Raw genomic sequence first — 15,699 nt, 5'->3', positions numbered from 1 at the left:
AAGCACAACGGGATAAGGAGGGTGGATGATTAGCGAGGTTCATCTACCCGTATTACTGACAATTTGATAATTTAATTAATAGTCTATATTTTACGGATAACTTAAACTATGTTAAAATAAATGTTACTGGAATAATTTGAGTAATGTTCCATTTGTATAGAGCGTGTTGTCTTTCTTAATGCCGTAATGCACTTTCGCGTGAAGTGGAAAATCGATCCCTGAGCGATCGATCGCAAATAATTCAGCACCTTCACTTGGGACAGCGCCACTGTTACGTTGAACTTAGAGGCAGCGTGTTAAGAAGCTTCCTAAGAGACACTTCGGGGAACACACTTAGGAACATAAACAACTTTGGTAAGATATATCTTTTTGAGTCTTCTTAGCGCGCTAAGAGTGAACGTTATCGGGGAACCGGGCCCTGTCTGATAACACATTAAATAAAAAGATTTCATAACATACTTCATCATATATTTTTTTTTTACAGTTAATAGTGTCTGATTTGATCAATTGCTCATTTGATTAATTTCTGATTATTTTTGTCTATCTATCTGCTTGACTGTCTGTCTGTCTTTATAATTTATAAAAGAGATCACAGTCTAAAGTAGTATACAAATCATGAGAAAATAAATATACAGATACATAAAAAATGAAGATTTCTTGTAAAGGGTTAGGATGCGTTTCACTCCCACTTTGACAATGAACAGGGTCTCCTAAACTCCTGCCCAGACTCATGGATAAATTTGTTAGCCACTAAAAAAAAACAAAAAAAATATTTTACTAATAAGAAATGCTTGATCATTCAATCAGTGTCACAAACAGCAAAGTTTAAAATACAAAATAATTTTTAGGGACTTTTAATTTTAAAATATTTCAGATATATTTATTATTCATATTAAAACTTACCCCATTTATTACCCACTAAGACAGGGCATTCAGCATGCTTTAATCTTAAATCCATATCTCCATTTTTTTTAAGGTTGTACCAAAACACAGCTGAACCCTGAAAGAGCACACACTGTAAAAATGTGCTGTAATTATGCAGCTGGTTGCCAGTAACTTACTGTAGAAGATAAAGACTAAAAATGTTTCATGTTCATTTAACTTTGAACAAACTGTTGCCGGTAAATTATATAAATGTGAAATCTAAGTTACTGGCAGCTAGTTGCCAGTAATACCCAGTAATACTGTAATTTCTACAGAAACAGTTTACAATGCAGAATGGTGGTAAAGATTTTACCGCAATAACAGTAATATACTGTGTGGAGGGTTTACCTTTTTAGGTTGCAGTGCAACTCCAACTGTAGGAAACACAGTGGCGCCCCCGATCTTGACATCACTCATCTACAGGAGGAGCATATCAATACATTTCTATATGGATTTTTAAACACAGACAAAAATATTTTTTCAGACAGTGGTACCTGAATTAACCTACATAAATATGGAATGTAGCAATCCTTTCATTCTCGTCAAACTGTGGGATTAATTTGTTTTCAGATTAGCTTGCAATAGTTTGGTCAATTTGTAATCAAGCTCTCAATGAAAAAATATTTCAGAATAAACATCGTACCCCTGCATCATAATGTGGTTCATGTCTGCCACCAATCCCATAATTCTGAACCTGAAAATGAATGCATCACTCAAGAGTTCTGATTGAAATAAAAATGATATTTAAAATTATCATAATATAAAACAGTATACTGGGGCAAGAGTTAAAGCATGCAAGTTGATTTTGTTAATAATGTAATCAACAGTGTTGGGGGTAACGCATTAAAAGAAATGTGCACTACTTAATAATATTACTTTCCTGAAGTAACGAGTAAAGCAATGCATGACTTTTTAAATGTACACATTAATATTTGAGTTACTTTTTTAGTTTAATGAATTTGATTAAATCAACAGTGTTGGGGGTAACACATTACAAGAAATGTGCACTACGTAATAATATTACTTTTCTGAAGTAACGAGTAAAGCAATGCATGACTTTTTAAATGTACACATTAAAGGAATAGTCTACTCACTTTCAACATCAAAACATGTTATTACCTTAACTAAGAATTGTTGATACATCCCTCTATCATCTGTGTGCGTGCACGTAAGCGCTGGATCGCGCTGCGACGCTTCGATAGCATTTAGCTTAGCCCCATTCATTCAATGGTACCAATCAGAGATAAAGTTAGAAGTGACCAAACACATCAACGTTTTTCCTATTTAAGACGAGTAGTTATACGAGCAAGTTTGGTGGTACAAAATAAAACGTAGCGCTTTTCTAAGCGGATTTAAAAGAGAAACTATATTTTATGGCGTAATAGCACTTTTGGGAGTACTTCGACTCGGCGCAGTAACACCCTCCCTCTCCCATTATGAGAGGGAGAAGGGGAGCGGACTTTTCAGGCGAGTCGAAGTGCTCCCAAAAGTGCTATTACGCCACAAAACATAGTTCCTCCTCTAAATCCGCCCAGAAAAGCGCCACGTTTTGTTTTGTACCACCAAACTTGCTCGTATAACTACTCGTCTTAAATAGGAAAAACGTTGATGTGTTTGGTCACTTCTGGCTTTGTCTCTGGTTGGTGCCGTTGAGTGAATGGGGCTAAGCTAAATGCTATCGAAGTGTCGCAGCGCGATCCAGCGCTTACGTGCACGCACACAGACGACAGAGGGATGCATCAACAATTCCCAGCCAAGGCAATAACACGTTTCAACACCGAAAATTAGTAGACTATTCCTTTAATATTTAAGTTACTTTTTCAAAAAAGGAATACAAGTTACTTTTTTAGTTTAATGAATTTGATTAAATCAACAGTGTTGGGGGTAACACATTACAAGAAATGTGCACTACGTAATAATATTACTTTTCAGAAGTAACGAGTAAAGCAATGCATGACTTTTTAAATGTACACATTAATATATGAGTTACTTTTTCAAAAAAGGAATACAAGTTACTTTTTTAGTTTAATGAATTTGATAAAAAAAAAAATGTACTGAATTAAACTAAACGTAGTCATATTATGCACTCTATGCGTATACGCTTGTGTGGGAACAGTTTGAGTCAAAAACTGAGATGGCAGGCCAGGGCTCAACATTTTTGTGATGAAATACGCAATTTCTGAATGCAGAACTTTCAGTAATTAAAAACACCTTCAAGGCCTGAAAGAGATCAAGCCTCATCCAAGAAAAAGTAAAGCCAAAGTAACTAAAAAGTAACGTAAGCATTACTTTCATGAAAAGTAACTAAGTAACACAATTAGTTACTTTTTTTGGAGTAACTTAATATTGTAATGCATTACTTTTAAAAGTAACTGTCCCCAACACTGGTAATCAAGACATGTTTGCAAAGGTTTACATGTGTTGAACTAGGACAGCGAAAGAGTTTCCACACTGTAAACCAACCCAGTCTCACCCCATGGCGTCAATATTTGACGACACTTGACCATGCGTCAATATGTTGACGCGGAGGGTATACCTTTCGCGTCATTTTTTGACGAACTGGGGACTGCAACACCACTAAGTCCGTTGCATTCTCTTTCCTATTTTCTTACCATTTTCTACCATTTTCGCGTCGGTTTAGGGTTAGAATTACAGAATGACATCCCTACCCAAACCTTTCCCTAACCCCAATGCCAGGCGACAACTGTTTAATTTCGCGTACCTGGTGGTATTGAAGTCCCCAGTTCGTCAAAAAATGACGCGAAAGGTGTGCCCTCCGCGTCGACATGTTGGCGCATGGTCGGGTGTCGTCAGGTGTTGACGCCATGGGTGTGAGACCGTGTTACGTAAACATGACGTTGTTTTAAATAAGACTGAACGTGTAGCTCTTCAGCTGTTTCCATAGAGAGTCCTGTAGCATCCGCGACCCTTTGATTGACTCGAACAACCACAGTGTTGTCTTCATCCAAGAAAACGCTGATTGATGTTTCATTCCACTTTTGAAACAAAATAAATGTTGAACTCTTTAAACAATGCTCTTTCTCAGTAATAACACAATTATTACCTTTGAGAAACAAGGGTATTTAAAATGCCTGATTTAGTCATAGTCCTGGAAAGCTACGGGTCACAAAACAAGAATAAACCATCATGTATACAATGAAAACCAGCACATCTATTATTAACATGTCTGTGAGTTCATGTTTTGTGTGTGTGTTAGATATTCACCAAAGGTCTTGAGAGATTCTTCAGGATCTCAATCTCGTTGTCTGATATTATGTCATGATATCTGATGATTCGGGGTTCATTCCACTCCACCTCTTCTTTCAGTGGGGCCAGAATCAGTCTGGGGTTTCCTCCACCTGTGCTGTACCTACAGGACAGTGCTCTCTGCCTCCTGATGGTCTGGTTTTTAAAATATAAAAAACTTTAATAACCAATGAACACATAAAAGCAGCTTTACATTTATTGTTTGCAATTTAATGCCAAATAATGGTTTAAACTTGAAAAATTGTACTTGCCTTCTGGGGAACATTTCCCCTGCACAATGCTTCATAGGTGTTATGTGACTTTGTACTCAGTTTGAATATATTAGGGTAGTATGAAATTGAAGTTTGTTGAAGGGTTTTGTACGACTTCAATAAATGTTTCACTTTATCATTAGTTGGGTCTAGGAGAAAAAAATAAGAAGAAAAGACAGCAGTAAATGTATGTCTCAGATTTAGTTACCTCAGTTATTTGGTTACTTCTGGTTCTCTGATTTGATTGGACAGGTGAGATTTTTTTGTAAAGCAGCACTGGGACATATTTTGTCCAATACACAAGATAACTGTTATATAAAAGCAATATTACATTAAGTGAATATTAGCATGATTTCATGCAGTCTCATGCCTATAGACGGTTTCAGCGGTAACAAATCAATTCAATTTTATTTATATAGCGCTTTTCACAATTGGTAAATGTTTTAAAGCAGCTTTACATTAATAGAAGCAGGGGAAAACACAGAAAAATCGACAGATTAGCAAAATACAGCGGCTATGAATATGAATAAACTTTACAAGCGAGCGCATAAATAATGTAACGGAGAGGGTGCTAAGTTAATCCAATGTCGGCTGACTCCCCGGGGTAAAACCCCCCCTAGGAGAAAAACCTAAAAAATTAATTGTACATTTTTATCCGTTCTAAATTTACCCTAATTTAACACTTTTCAGGTTTTTAATACTCTGATCATATATACATATATAGATGCTTTTATGCAAATGTATGTTAACAACAGCCTGTTTACATTTTTAACAGAACCATCAGGCCATTGTTTTGTATATGCATTTTCCTTTAAGAAGAATTTTCTTTCTGCATTTTTATTTGATGCTGCATCATTTGTGACATGTGCTGTCAAATTTAGTCGAAATTAGCAAATTTTCAAAAAAAAAATAGTTGTTCATATTTTGACATTCTCTATTAAAACATAGAACAATGCATGATTTGGTGGAATATAACAAAATATGACAGAACTACACCTGTTTGAAGTTGAAAGAGTCAGCAAAGTTAAATTACCAGAAAAATTACCACATCCATACATCAAATTACCACATCAATACCTTAAAATCACTGATAAAACTATAAGATTTAGCACACATAAAGCAAAAACATAATCAATATATGTTAAACTTTTTTTCTTTTGTTTGATTGACATTGTGACAGACTGCTTAAAATCTAAGTGATCTAATATAATGTTACAAATCAGATATTTTTACCCAACAGTTAACCAAACATTTACTTAAGACATAACAGATTATAGATCCTACCTGCGTGAATTCTTATCAAAGCAGATATTTGTAAAACTTCAATTTTGTGTAGATGTCGCTTCAGATGTCAGTCAGTCAGCGTGAGGAGATCGCTTTTGAGTCTTGTCGCTCTTAATAACTCTTTAACAATAATCAGGTACCGAACTTTATCTCTCTTAATGACTCTTTTAACATCAAGCAAATCCTGCAGTCTATTTTCTAAGTCATGCATAAAAGCGAAACCAAAATGAATTGAGACGCATCTTTGCATTAGATTAAGCATTAGGAGGGCGGGAACTTTACACCTCAGACGTATAAATATAGATCATTTCAGATGTCCAACGAGCATTTAGAGCATTGGATTTGCTAGACGATTTGGTTAATGTTCTTATTTCTATGAAAACCTCTGAATCATTTAGACAGGATCCCATTCGTCTGCGTCTCTGTTCATTCAACTATGGGCTGGACCAAGGGTCAAACAGAAATTGCGCGTTGCGTTAATCGGCGTTAATAAAATTAGTTGCGTTAAAATGAATTTGCGTTAACGCGTTAATTTTGACAGCCCTAATATATATATATTTATATATATTTATATGTAAACGAAAAGACAACATACACCAATGGCTTTAAAGCTTAACTTCTGGTAGACTTCCGCATAAGATCAATAACAACAGAGTCTTCTAGAGTAGATTATTTCAAATAACAAGCAAAAAAAGTGTATCAGTAAGCTAAAGTTACTGTGAAAAATCATGGTAGCCCTTTCACACAGAGATTACGGAAAATACATGGATCGTTTAATTTTTGGTTGCTTCGCAATGCCAATAATTTTTATTTAAACACACGTGTGCTCATACGGTGCGCCCCTTACGGCGAAAGTTACTTTTAAAAGTAATGCATTACAATATTCAGTTACTCCCCAAAAAAGTAACTAATTGCATTACTTGGTTACTTTTTTATGGAAAATATTACTTACGTTACTTTTAAGTTACATTTGCGTTACTTTTTCTTACTTGGCTAAGGCTTGATCTCTTTCAGGCCTTGGAGGTGTTTTTTATCACTGAGAAATTCTGCATTCAGAAATTGCATATTTCCATCGCAAAAATGTCACGCTCTGGCCTGCCATCTCTGTTTCTGATTCAAACTGTTTCCGCTAAGGTGCGCACGCATAAGAGTGCATAATTCTACGTGACTACGTTCAAGCCCTTTTCACACAGAAATTCCGTAAAATACACGTAAAATGCATCCTGGATTTTTCCAGGATAGTTAGAGTTTTTGTTCGTTCACACTGCCAAGATTACACGGCATCTGATGGTCCCGGAAAGACACGTGACATGTTGAAAGTCCCGCCCTCTCTTCTACGCAGCGTCTGAAGTTTGCATATTATGTATTATTTCTCTCTCCAGAAACAACTCGCTTGCATTTTTGTTTATAATAAGACTACAAAGGAGTGCGTGAATGCACATTTCTATGCTGTTGAATGATCTCAGCTTCAGAGTGGATATTTGACGAGCTCCCTGATTTCTGCTTTGATACAGTTTTCAGACATTTCTCATCGTGATTGTTTATATGCATTTAAAACACGCATTTTGAGGAGCTGAACAATATATCTCGTTGGAATGACATGCGGGTATTTTCGTTTATTATAGCTCAAATGAGCACGTGACGCGATATTCTTTTATGCTGCTGAATGATCTCCGTTTCAACGCAGTAAGTAACGAGCTAACTTACCTGATATCTGCTTCAGTCCAGTTTGCTGACATTTCTCGTCGTGAATGTTGTAAATCCCTTATTTCAAAGAGTTGAACCAACTTCATGTTGTCATGACACGCGCGTCCTCATTACGGCACGTGCGTCATTGTTTATGCGTCTCATTTATCATTTCCTGATAACTGCTTCAATCTAGTTTGCAACATTTCTCGTGGTGAATGTTTATATGCATGTTATCTGTCGTTGTAAGGAGCTGAACCATAACTTGTGTTGTGATGATGACGCGCGCGTCCTCACTTCGACACGCCCTTTACGGCATTCTTGTTCACACAGAGGGTTACCCGCGTATCTTACTAGGTCCTCTTTCCGGCAACCATCCCAGAAGATTAACGGAACGAGTTTTTATTCACACAGACGCTTGTCTGGCAATTTTACGGGTATTTTCTGGGACCAGAGGTCTGTGTGAATGGGGTTTCAGTTTACTCAGTACATTCTTTTTTGTATCAAATTAATTAAACTGAAAAGTAACTCAAATATTAATGTGTACATTTATAAAGTAGTGCGTTACTTTACTCGTTACTGCAGAAAAGTAATATTATTACTTAATGCACATTACTTGTAATGCGTTACCCCCAACACTGCTTTCAGCACTGTTTCTGCGTCCTGTTCACACAGAATGCTTACCGTGGATGTTACAGCAATGTTATAGGTTCTCTTCACAGGAGGACCTATATGGGAAATGCGTTTGTGTTCACAAAGAAGCCTCTCTGTCAATTTTACGGAAATGTTTTGGGAGCAAAGTGCTGTGTGAATGAGGTTTTAGTTACAGTTCCTTGAATTTGCCTGACTGCCAAATAGGGGTGGCCTGTGACTTCTTGTTCGAGGGTGCACGATGCGAAGCCCATCACAACATTGCCCGTCATGTGTGTGGTTCATCATGTCAAAATAGGTGTTCGCCGTGTGTCATGTTAACTTATGTGCATCATATGTCTTGTCAAAATGAGCCTGCTGCAGACGCTTTGAAGGGGTTTGCCAGACAGAATATTCAACCCATTCTCACTCCCCAAGGCATCAAAATCTGAAGCATGCCCAAACGCCCTCAGCGTCAGCACGAAGACGTGAAGGGTGCCCCTATGCGTCACTATATCGATGAAACGGGAACTCCGTTGCCTTCATGCCAATCCCTCAGCGTCGGATATAGAGGAAAGGGAATCCCGGAAGGTGATGCTGTCACATTATGCGACGATCGGCAGGTTCATGCAGCTTCTGGACGGTAACTACTCAATTTTTGTTCCAAATTTTTTACCATTGTCGCTTGGGGTTGGGGTTAGAACGACTTTCTGTTACATAAAATTACATCCTAACCCAAACCCAACTCTAACTGTAACCCAATGCGACAATGGTTTAAAAATTGGAAAAAAATTGAGTAGTTACCGTCCAGAAGCAGCATGATCCTGCATATCGTTGCATAACGTGACGGCATCAACCTCCGGGACTCACCCCCGTCTACATCCGACACCGAGGGACCAGCACGAAAACAACGGAGCCCCCATTTTGTTCACACTGACGCTGAAGGCGCCTGAACATGCCCCAGACCCCGACGCCCTGGGGAGCGAGAATGTGCTGCAATTTTGGTTCAACTCTGGTCTACACCACGCGTGTCTGCGTCTCTTAACCCTGGAGAACCCAGGAGAATCAAAAACCCATTTCTTCTATTGACCAAATTTGACCCTGTGGGTTCTCCAGGGTTAAATGAACTGGAACATCACAGATCAGATGTTAAATTTGGGCCAGGCATGTAACCATGCACTCTCAGAAACAAAGGTACAAAACCGTACCCTTTCTGTCACTGGGGCTGTACCCGTTCAAAAAGCACAGCTTTGCACCTAAGGATTTCATTTAAGTACCTCAGAAGTACATGCTGGGACCAAAGAGAGCTTATTAGTACCTCAACAATACATATTAGTATCTCAAAGGTACATATTGGTACGAAATGTTTTGTTTACACATCTGTACCTAATGGTCCATACAATTACCTTCTTAAAGGGTGCTTAAGGTACGGTAGTCTGCCCAAAATTGTAAACTGTTTTGTATTCCTGTAAAGGTATCAAACAGAAACTTGAGGTACAGCCCCAGTGAAAGAAAAGGTACGGATCTATACCTTCGTTTCCGACAGTGTGGCAACATGCATGTGTCCGATAAAACCGTCTATAAATAAATGACAATATATATCACTCTCATTCATGTGATAATGATAAAATAATTCAGTATTAGCACACATTCGACTCACCCAGATTTAGAAGCTGTTTGGTGTAGTTTATTGCCACAGGTAGACTTCCAAACTTATATGCTGAGGTGCTCAGGTAAGAAAGCAAAATTTCCTTAGTAACAACTCGTATCGAAGGTCTGGAGTCTGGATGATTTAGCATTTTCAGACTGTATAGAAACCAGTGAAAGGCAAGCTGAAATTTGTCCTGCTTATAAGCGATATTCCCCACAAGATAAGCTTCGTCCTCACCGAAAAATGTTCCTGTGAAATTATCGTAGTTGATTTGTGAAAACATGCAACAGAGGGAACAACAAACCGTAACTTTCCATTATTGCAGACATTTCACCTTTTACGATGTCGTCTGGGTAGAGTTTGTAGATCTCTTGCAGGCTAAAAAGTCCTAAAGCTGCACCCGCAATATCTTCATTTGATGGGATTTTTAGTATATCTGAGTGCAGTATTACTTGAAATTCTACAAGATTAACAAAAAAAAAAACTTTAATAAAAAAAGGACATTTTAATAACATTGGGTATAAAATGAAGATTTCAGATGTAAAACCATTTTCTTCTAAAATTTTTTAAAATCAGACTCTAGATGGTATCTCTGAATGGGATTAAGCCGATTAGATGCATAGATATTTGATGACTGTATATTACGTGCCAAGAGCATTCGGTTACAATCATTATCTCATTTGTTTGACGCATGGCCCTGTCACATGCTTTTGCATCTGAACTTTTTAAATATAGCTAAAAATAACCCACCTTCATAAATACTCTTTTTAGTGGAGTTTACCATAGTGACCCATTCAATTCTCATTCGTTGTATGAGTTTGAAAGCAGCAACAGGGTTACTCATGGCTTCCTCAGAGTCCTCAGAGTCCTCAGAGTTTGAGCGCTGTGTAAGAAGCTCAAGAATGCTGCATTGAAGATAAAGATACATTCTTTCAACATTACATCATCCTCGTACACTGTCAGAAAAAATTTAGCTGTCTCTGAGGCTCTACCTATTCAAAACGTAAAACTTTGCAATGTGTTCATATCTGAACCTAATTCTACATATTAAAAGGATAAGATTTTTAATCATCCACAACTGATTATGTAAACATTTCTGCAGTTTTTTAAATATATTTTTCATGGCAATGTTTCTTGAAGTCAAATGTGTAATGTGTGATTATTTTACCCTTTGAGTACGTTTAAATTTTTTTCCTCAATAGTTATATAGTTCCTGAAGATCTTCAGAAGGTATCTCTCTTCCTCCACGAGCTGCATGACTTGATCTTTTTCAAACACAGTACAACTACAATTAATTGTAAAGTAGCAGTTTTTAATAACAAAAATGCATCGGGTGTATGAATGTGTGAGTGAATGGGTGAATGTGAGGCTAATTGTAAAGCGCTTTGGATGGCCATAGGTCTGTGTAAAGCGCTATATAAATGCAGTCCATTTACCATAAGAAAACTGTAATTCAAATTAATGGATATTATAACAGATGTAACAGGGACAGAGATAACTTACATTTACATTTCACTACAATAGGGTTGTAACATTAGTAAATCTTCAGCATGATGTAACAATTTCCTTTTTAATGTTTGTTAATGGCAACACAATTTGTCTTGGTTTATTTATTTTGTTACTAATGTTAACAGCTACAGCTCACAATTTAAAAAATGTAATAGTAAATATATTAGAAATGTAATTAAATGTATAAGTAATATGAAGAGAGATTAATAAATGCTGTAGAAGTATTGTTCATTTTTAGTAGGGATGCACCGATAGGATTTTTGCCGATACCAATTTAAACAGACAGCTATTGACCAATACCGACCAATATTAAACACTGGTATACAATACTATACAGTTGGCCTATTAGCTAGTTTATTTCTGCATTAAATTATTTTATTTACTGAACATGGATTGGATATATTTAACATTTAACTGACCAACATAATAAAAGAGGCAAAAAGCAAAATAATTTTTTTTAACTATTAACTATTATTTAACTATTTTGATATTTATATTTTTTAAATGCTGGATTATGCAACAAGCATGAAACTTATTGGGTCCTATTTTAACGATCTAAGCGCATTGTCTAAAGCGCACAGCGCAATGTCTAAATGCGCCACTTTTGCTTATTTAATGACAGGAAAAATGGTTTGTGCGCCGAGCGCATGGTCGAAAAGGACTGGTCCTATTTTTTTAATGATTAATGGGAGTATTTTGGGCGTAACTGCAATAAACCAATGAGAGTCTCAGCTCTCATCCTCTTTAAAAGGCTGTTGCGCTGGCGCTACGTCTCATCCCTATTTAGATGACGGACTTTGTAAACTGAAAAACTAAGCGGAGGAAGAAGATCCCCAGTTTAAGATTAAAGGCTCTCTAGGCGAATAATGTGCGACGTCACTTCCTGTTGATGTTTGAACTGTTTTCAAACAAACGGAGCGTAGCTAACGCCTCCCCCTCCCTCTCCTGTCCGTGCTTTCATGAACGCGCCCAACCCCCACCCCCAAATCCTTCTTGTTGTTTATTGGCTGGAACACTTTGTTATGTTTTGTTGTGCTAGGTTTGGCCACTATGTTGATATTGCCGTTTGTCGAGCCTGAGCTGTCTACAGAGATCGCGTTTTTTTACAGTTTGATCAGCTTATCTACAGTGCTTATTGTAAAGTGTTATCACATTTAAAGGAACAGTATGTAGGATTGTGGCCAAACTTGGTACTGCAATCACAAAACTTGTGGCTAAAACTGGTACTGCAATCACACAGCTGGTGGCCAATACACAAAATGACAACATAAACATCAGTTGAGGGCTGCAACTCCACTTTTTAAATGACAATATCCTGGCCATAACACTGTTGTCAGTGTTATAAGTATTTGAAATGAAAATGATTTCTTAATGTGTAGTGACATATCAGGGCCATTTTATAATTAATTGATATAAATTTCTTACATACTGTTTCTTTAAATAAAAAATTAACATTAATGTATGTGTATTTATTTAACTCAAAAGTAATAACATAAATTAATTTCCTCGGTAACACTTTACAATAAGGTTCATTAGTTAACATTAGTTAACTACATTAGTAAACATGAACTAATAATGAACTGCACTTATAAATCATTTATTAATCTTTGTTAATGTTAAATGCGACAATTACTAATACTTTATTAAAATCTTGTTAACGTTTGTTAATGCACTGTGAACTAACATGAACAAACAATTAAAAGCTTTATTTCTATTAACTAACATTAACAAAGATTAAGAAATACTGTAACAAATGTATTGCTCATGGTTTGTTCATGTTAGGTAATACATTAACTAATGTTAACTAATGAACCTTATTGTAAAGTGTTACCATTTCCTCAGAAGGGAATAAATAGACAAAGGAGATAAATAAAAACTTTGTATTAATAATGGTCAATAATGTAAATTGTTGATATAATAATATTAAAGAAACACTAATATACCTGTTGATGAAAAGATTTCATTCTCAGCGGCAGAAACAATCCAGACACACGCCACAAATGATAATAGTTGCATTATTACCTTCATGTTTTTGAAACCACAAAACATGTCAACAGTCACAGCACAATTTGTCAAGAGTCTGTACATCTGTAACTGTAAGTGTTTAAATAAAAATCATCTTAAGACACACCTACATCTGACACTTCTGAGAAAGCAAAAGCAAAACTGAACAATCACCTATTGTGATACTAAATATGTTTATGTATGTATTCTTATATGTAATTAGTTACTGCACACTCAATATTCATATAACAATGCAGTAATAGTTACCAAACAGTGTCTATTCCTTTATGTGACAGGGCCTGTTTCAAAATCATTTTGCATCCTATCCCCTGTCATGGTTTTGTCAGTCTTGTGGCAGAATCCTGACAGACCCATGTTTTGTGTGGGTTCACGTGGTCTCAGTATTGGTTTACTAGACCACGTGTTCCCTGTGTCTTGTCTCTTTTACCCCGCTCCCTTGTTAGCCTCCTCATTATTTATATCATTTGCTCTCCTCTTGATTTGTTCCCCTATTTAATCCTCTTGTATTCATTGTCCTGTGCTTGTGCATTGTTCTGAGTACCTGTGAGTACGCTGTCTTAGTAGTCTAGTCTTGTGTTGTTTGTTGTATTAGTCAAGTTCATTGTTTAGTGTCTTCCTGTTTAGTGTTAAGTGTGTTTAAGATCTAGTCTTGTTTAGTTTCTTTCCCTCTGTCAAGTATCTTGTTTATGTAATTTTGACCCCTCGTGGGATTTATTTTCTGTTTTGAATAAAATAGTTTGTGTTCATCACCACCACCGTCTGCATTTGGGTTCCTCCTTGTAAATCCCTAACAATCCCCTATTAAGATTTTATGAAATGACTCCTACTACAAACTCTGTACTTCACATCAGCCTAGTTATGGATCAAGGTTAATGGATTTTCAATTTGTTTGCACTATACACAATGGGCAAACAAAAGCTGTTTTTTGTTCATTGAATCTTAATTTTCTATATATAAGTGAGAATGAGAATGGTTGTTGTGAAATCATTCTCAAACTCTCATATTTGAAATAGGTATTTTTCCAAAAAGTCAGTGAGAACCTGTTAGTTTTGTATTTTCAAAGAAATGTGTTCAATTTCACTTCTTTAATCCTCTTGTGTTTTAAAGCATTATTTCAAGTAACTCTATAAAAGGCATGTCTAAACAAAAAGAAAAATCACATGTTATGGGCGCGTGTACATGTTATTTCCTGTGGCCGATGTATGTTTTCAATGGTTTTAAATAATGCTCCGCTCTAAGCGCTGGTGCGGTACAGATTGGTGTGACTGCAAAAATACTTGCATCACATGAGCTTTTATGACTAATGTAGAAACTGAAAGTAAAATGTATTTGAATGACAAAGTTTTATTAGACCTATACAAATTGCTAAAATTGTATGTTTGTCATGGGTTTGTAAGACATTGATGTATGTTGACAATCTTGTTTTGGTGTATGTAGGTATTCACCTTAATGTCCATAATCAAATCTCACCCCAGATCTCAAATAACATTACCACTTTACAAACCTACACAAAACACATAGTGACATATATTATATGTAGTTTCTGTAATTTATCTTTCTGTAATTTATCTTTCACTTCTGACATAAAACAGGGTCTTGTGAACTCCTTCTCAAATTAATAGATTAATTTATAGCAACTGAAGAAAGATAATCAATGAATATTACTTTTAACATCATATTTTATAATCTGGCATTGAGCAGATGCCCACCATGGGCAAGGTTGAGGAGGACATCTCCCCTAAATTTTTTTTTTTTTGGGGGGGGGGCAGTAGGAACCAGGTTTCACAGTGTTCCACGTTAAAGGTCCCACGTTAGGTGTTGTGCCGAAGTACGACTGTCCCAAGTCTGGTGTTCCCAAGTGATAATACTATGTGAAATAACTTTAAATACCATAACAAAATGAAACAGACACGTCAAAAGATTATACTTAGCTTTATGTATGTGCACAATACATAAAAAAACTGATAATTAACAGAACTTGTTCTTCCTCACATAAAAGGTTCTGAAATAAGAAGAAAAAACTAACAAAACATTTAATTAATAAAATAAATTAATTTAATGTAATTAACTCTTATGCAGCGATATGGACCCAATGTTGAACTGTTTTCATTAATTTTAGGTGAATCTGTCTCCAAATGCAATAAAATATAATTGTATCAATTTTAATTATTATTTTTATTATTAGATGATTGATTTTATTTTTTAAACACATGAAGGAAACTTTACGAACTGAAGAATATTCATGATGATTTTATAAATCTATTTGAGAGAGTATTAACACTTAATGACATTTTAATGACAAATTATATTTATACCACTGTAGTTGAGGTCAAGAAAAATATTCATGACGATGTTATAAAACTATATGAAAGAGTTTTAACACTTAATGACATTTAAATGACACATTTATTTTGTATCACTGGTAAAAAGTGATCAGTTATGTTGTCTTGGTAAGGTCAAGTTGTCACAACA

General features: G+C 35.9%; 1 protein-coding gene across 5 annotated transcripts in view; it reads right to left on the bottom strand.

Annotated features, from left to right (window-relative positions):
* The window catches only part of LOC129443004 (prolyl 4-hydroxylase subunit alpha-1-like), a 131,230-nt gene extending 117,925 nt beyond the window's left edge, over nucleotides 1–13,305 (bottom strand). Inside the window, exons 1-14 of one of the 5 annotated variants that reach the window (XM_073856198.1) lie at nucleotides 13,146–13,305; nucleotides 10,862–10,958; nucleotides 10,444–10,598; nucleotides 10,028–10,153; nucleotides 9,703–9,942; nucleotides 4,443–4,591; nucleotides 4,150–4,326; nucleotides 3,989–4,041; nucleotides 3,804–3,900; nucleotides 1,568–1,618; nucleotides 1,433–1,471; nucleotides 1,273–1,341; nucleotides 904–1,000; nucleotides 3–750 (exon numbers count right to left, since the gene is read on the bottom strand). In XM_073856198.1, the coding sequence (XP_073712299.1) occupies nucleotides 680–750; nucleotides 904–1,000; nucleotides 1,273–1,341; nucleotides 1,433–1,471; nucleotides 1,568–1,618; nucleotides 3,804–3,900; nucleotides 3,989–4,041; nucleotides 4,150–4,326; nucleotides 4,443–4,591; nucleotides 9,703–9,942; nucleotides 10,028–10,153; nucleotides 10,444–10,598; nucleotides 10,862–10,958; nucleotides 13,146–13,290 (1,566 nt within the window). In that variant the 5' untranslated portion in view covers nucleotides 13,291–13,305 and the 3' untranslated portion in view covers nucleotides 3–679. Of the gene's footprint in view, nucleotides 1–2; nucleotides 751–903; nucleotides 1,001–1,272; nucleotides 1,342–1,432; nucleotides 1,472–1,567; nucleotides 1,619–3,803; nucleotides 3,901–3,988; nucleotides 4,042–4,149; nucleotides 4,327–4,442; nucleotides 4,592–9,702; nucleotides 9,943–10,027; nucleotides 10,154–10,443; nucleotides 10,599–10,861; nucleotides 10,979–13,145 lie in introns of those variants that run through there. The other 4 variants (XM_073856184.1, XM_073856203.1, XM_073856205.1 and 1 more) reach the window with 4 other exon arrangements.
* Nucleotides 13,306–15,699: the final 2,394 nt, after the last annotated feature.

Source organism: Misgurnus anguillicaudatus, chromosome 2, assembly GCF_027580225.2.
Source record: "Misgurnus anguillicaudatus chromosome 2, ASM2758022v2, whole genome shotgun sequence".
Taxonomy (NCBI): Eukaryota; Metazoa; Chordata; class Actinopteri; order Cypriniformes; family Cobitidae; genus Misgurnus; species Misgurnus anguillicaudatus.
Note: the sequence above shows the minus strand (reverse complement) of the source record. Positions and strands in the feature narration are given on the sequence as shown.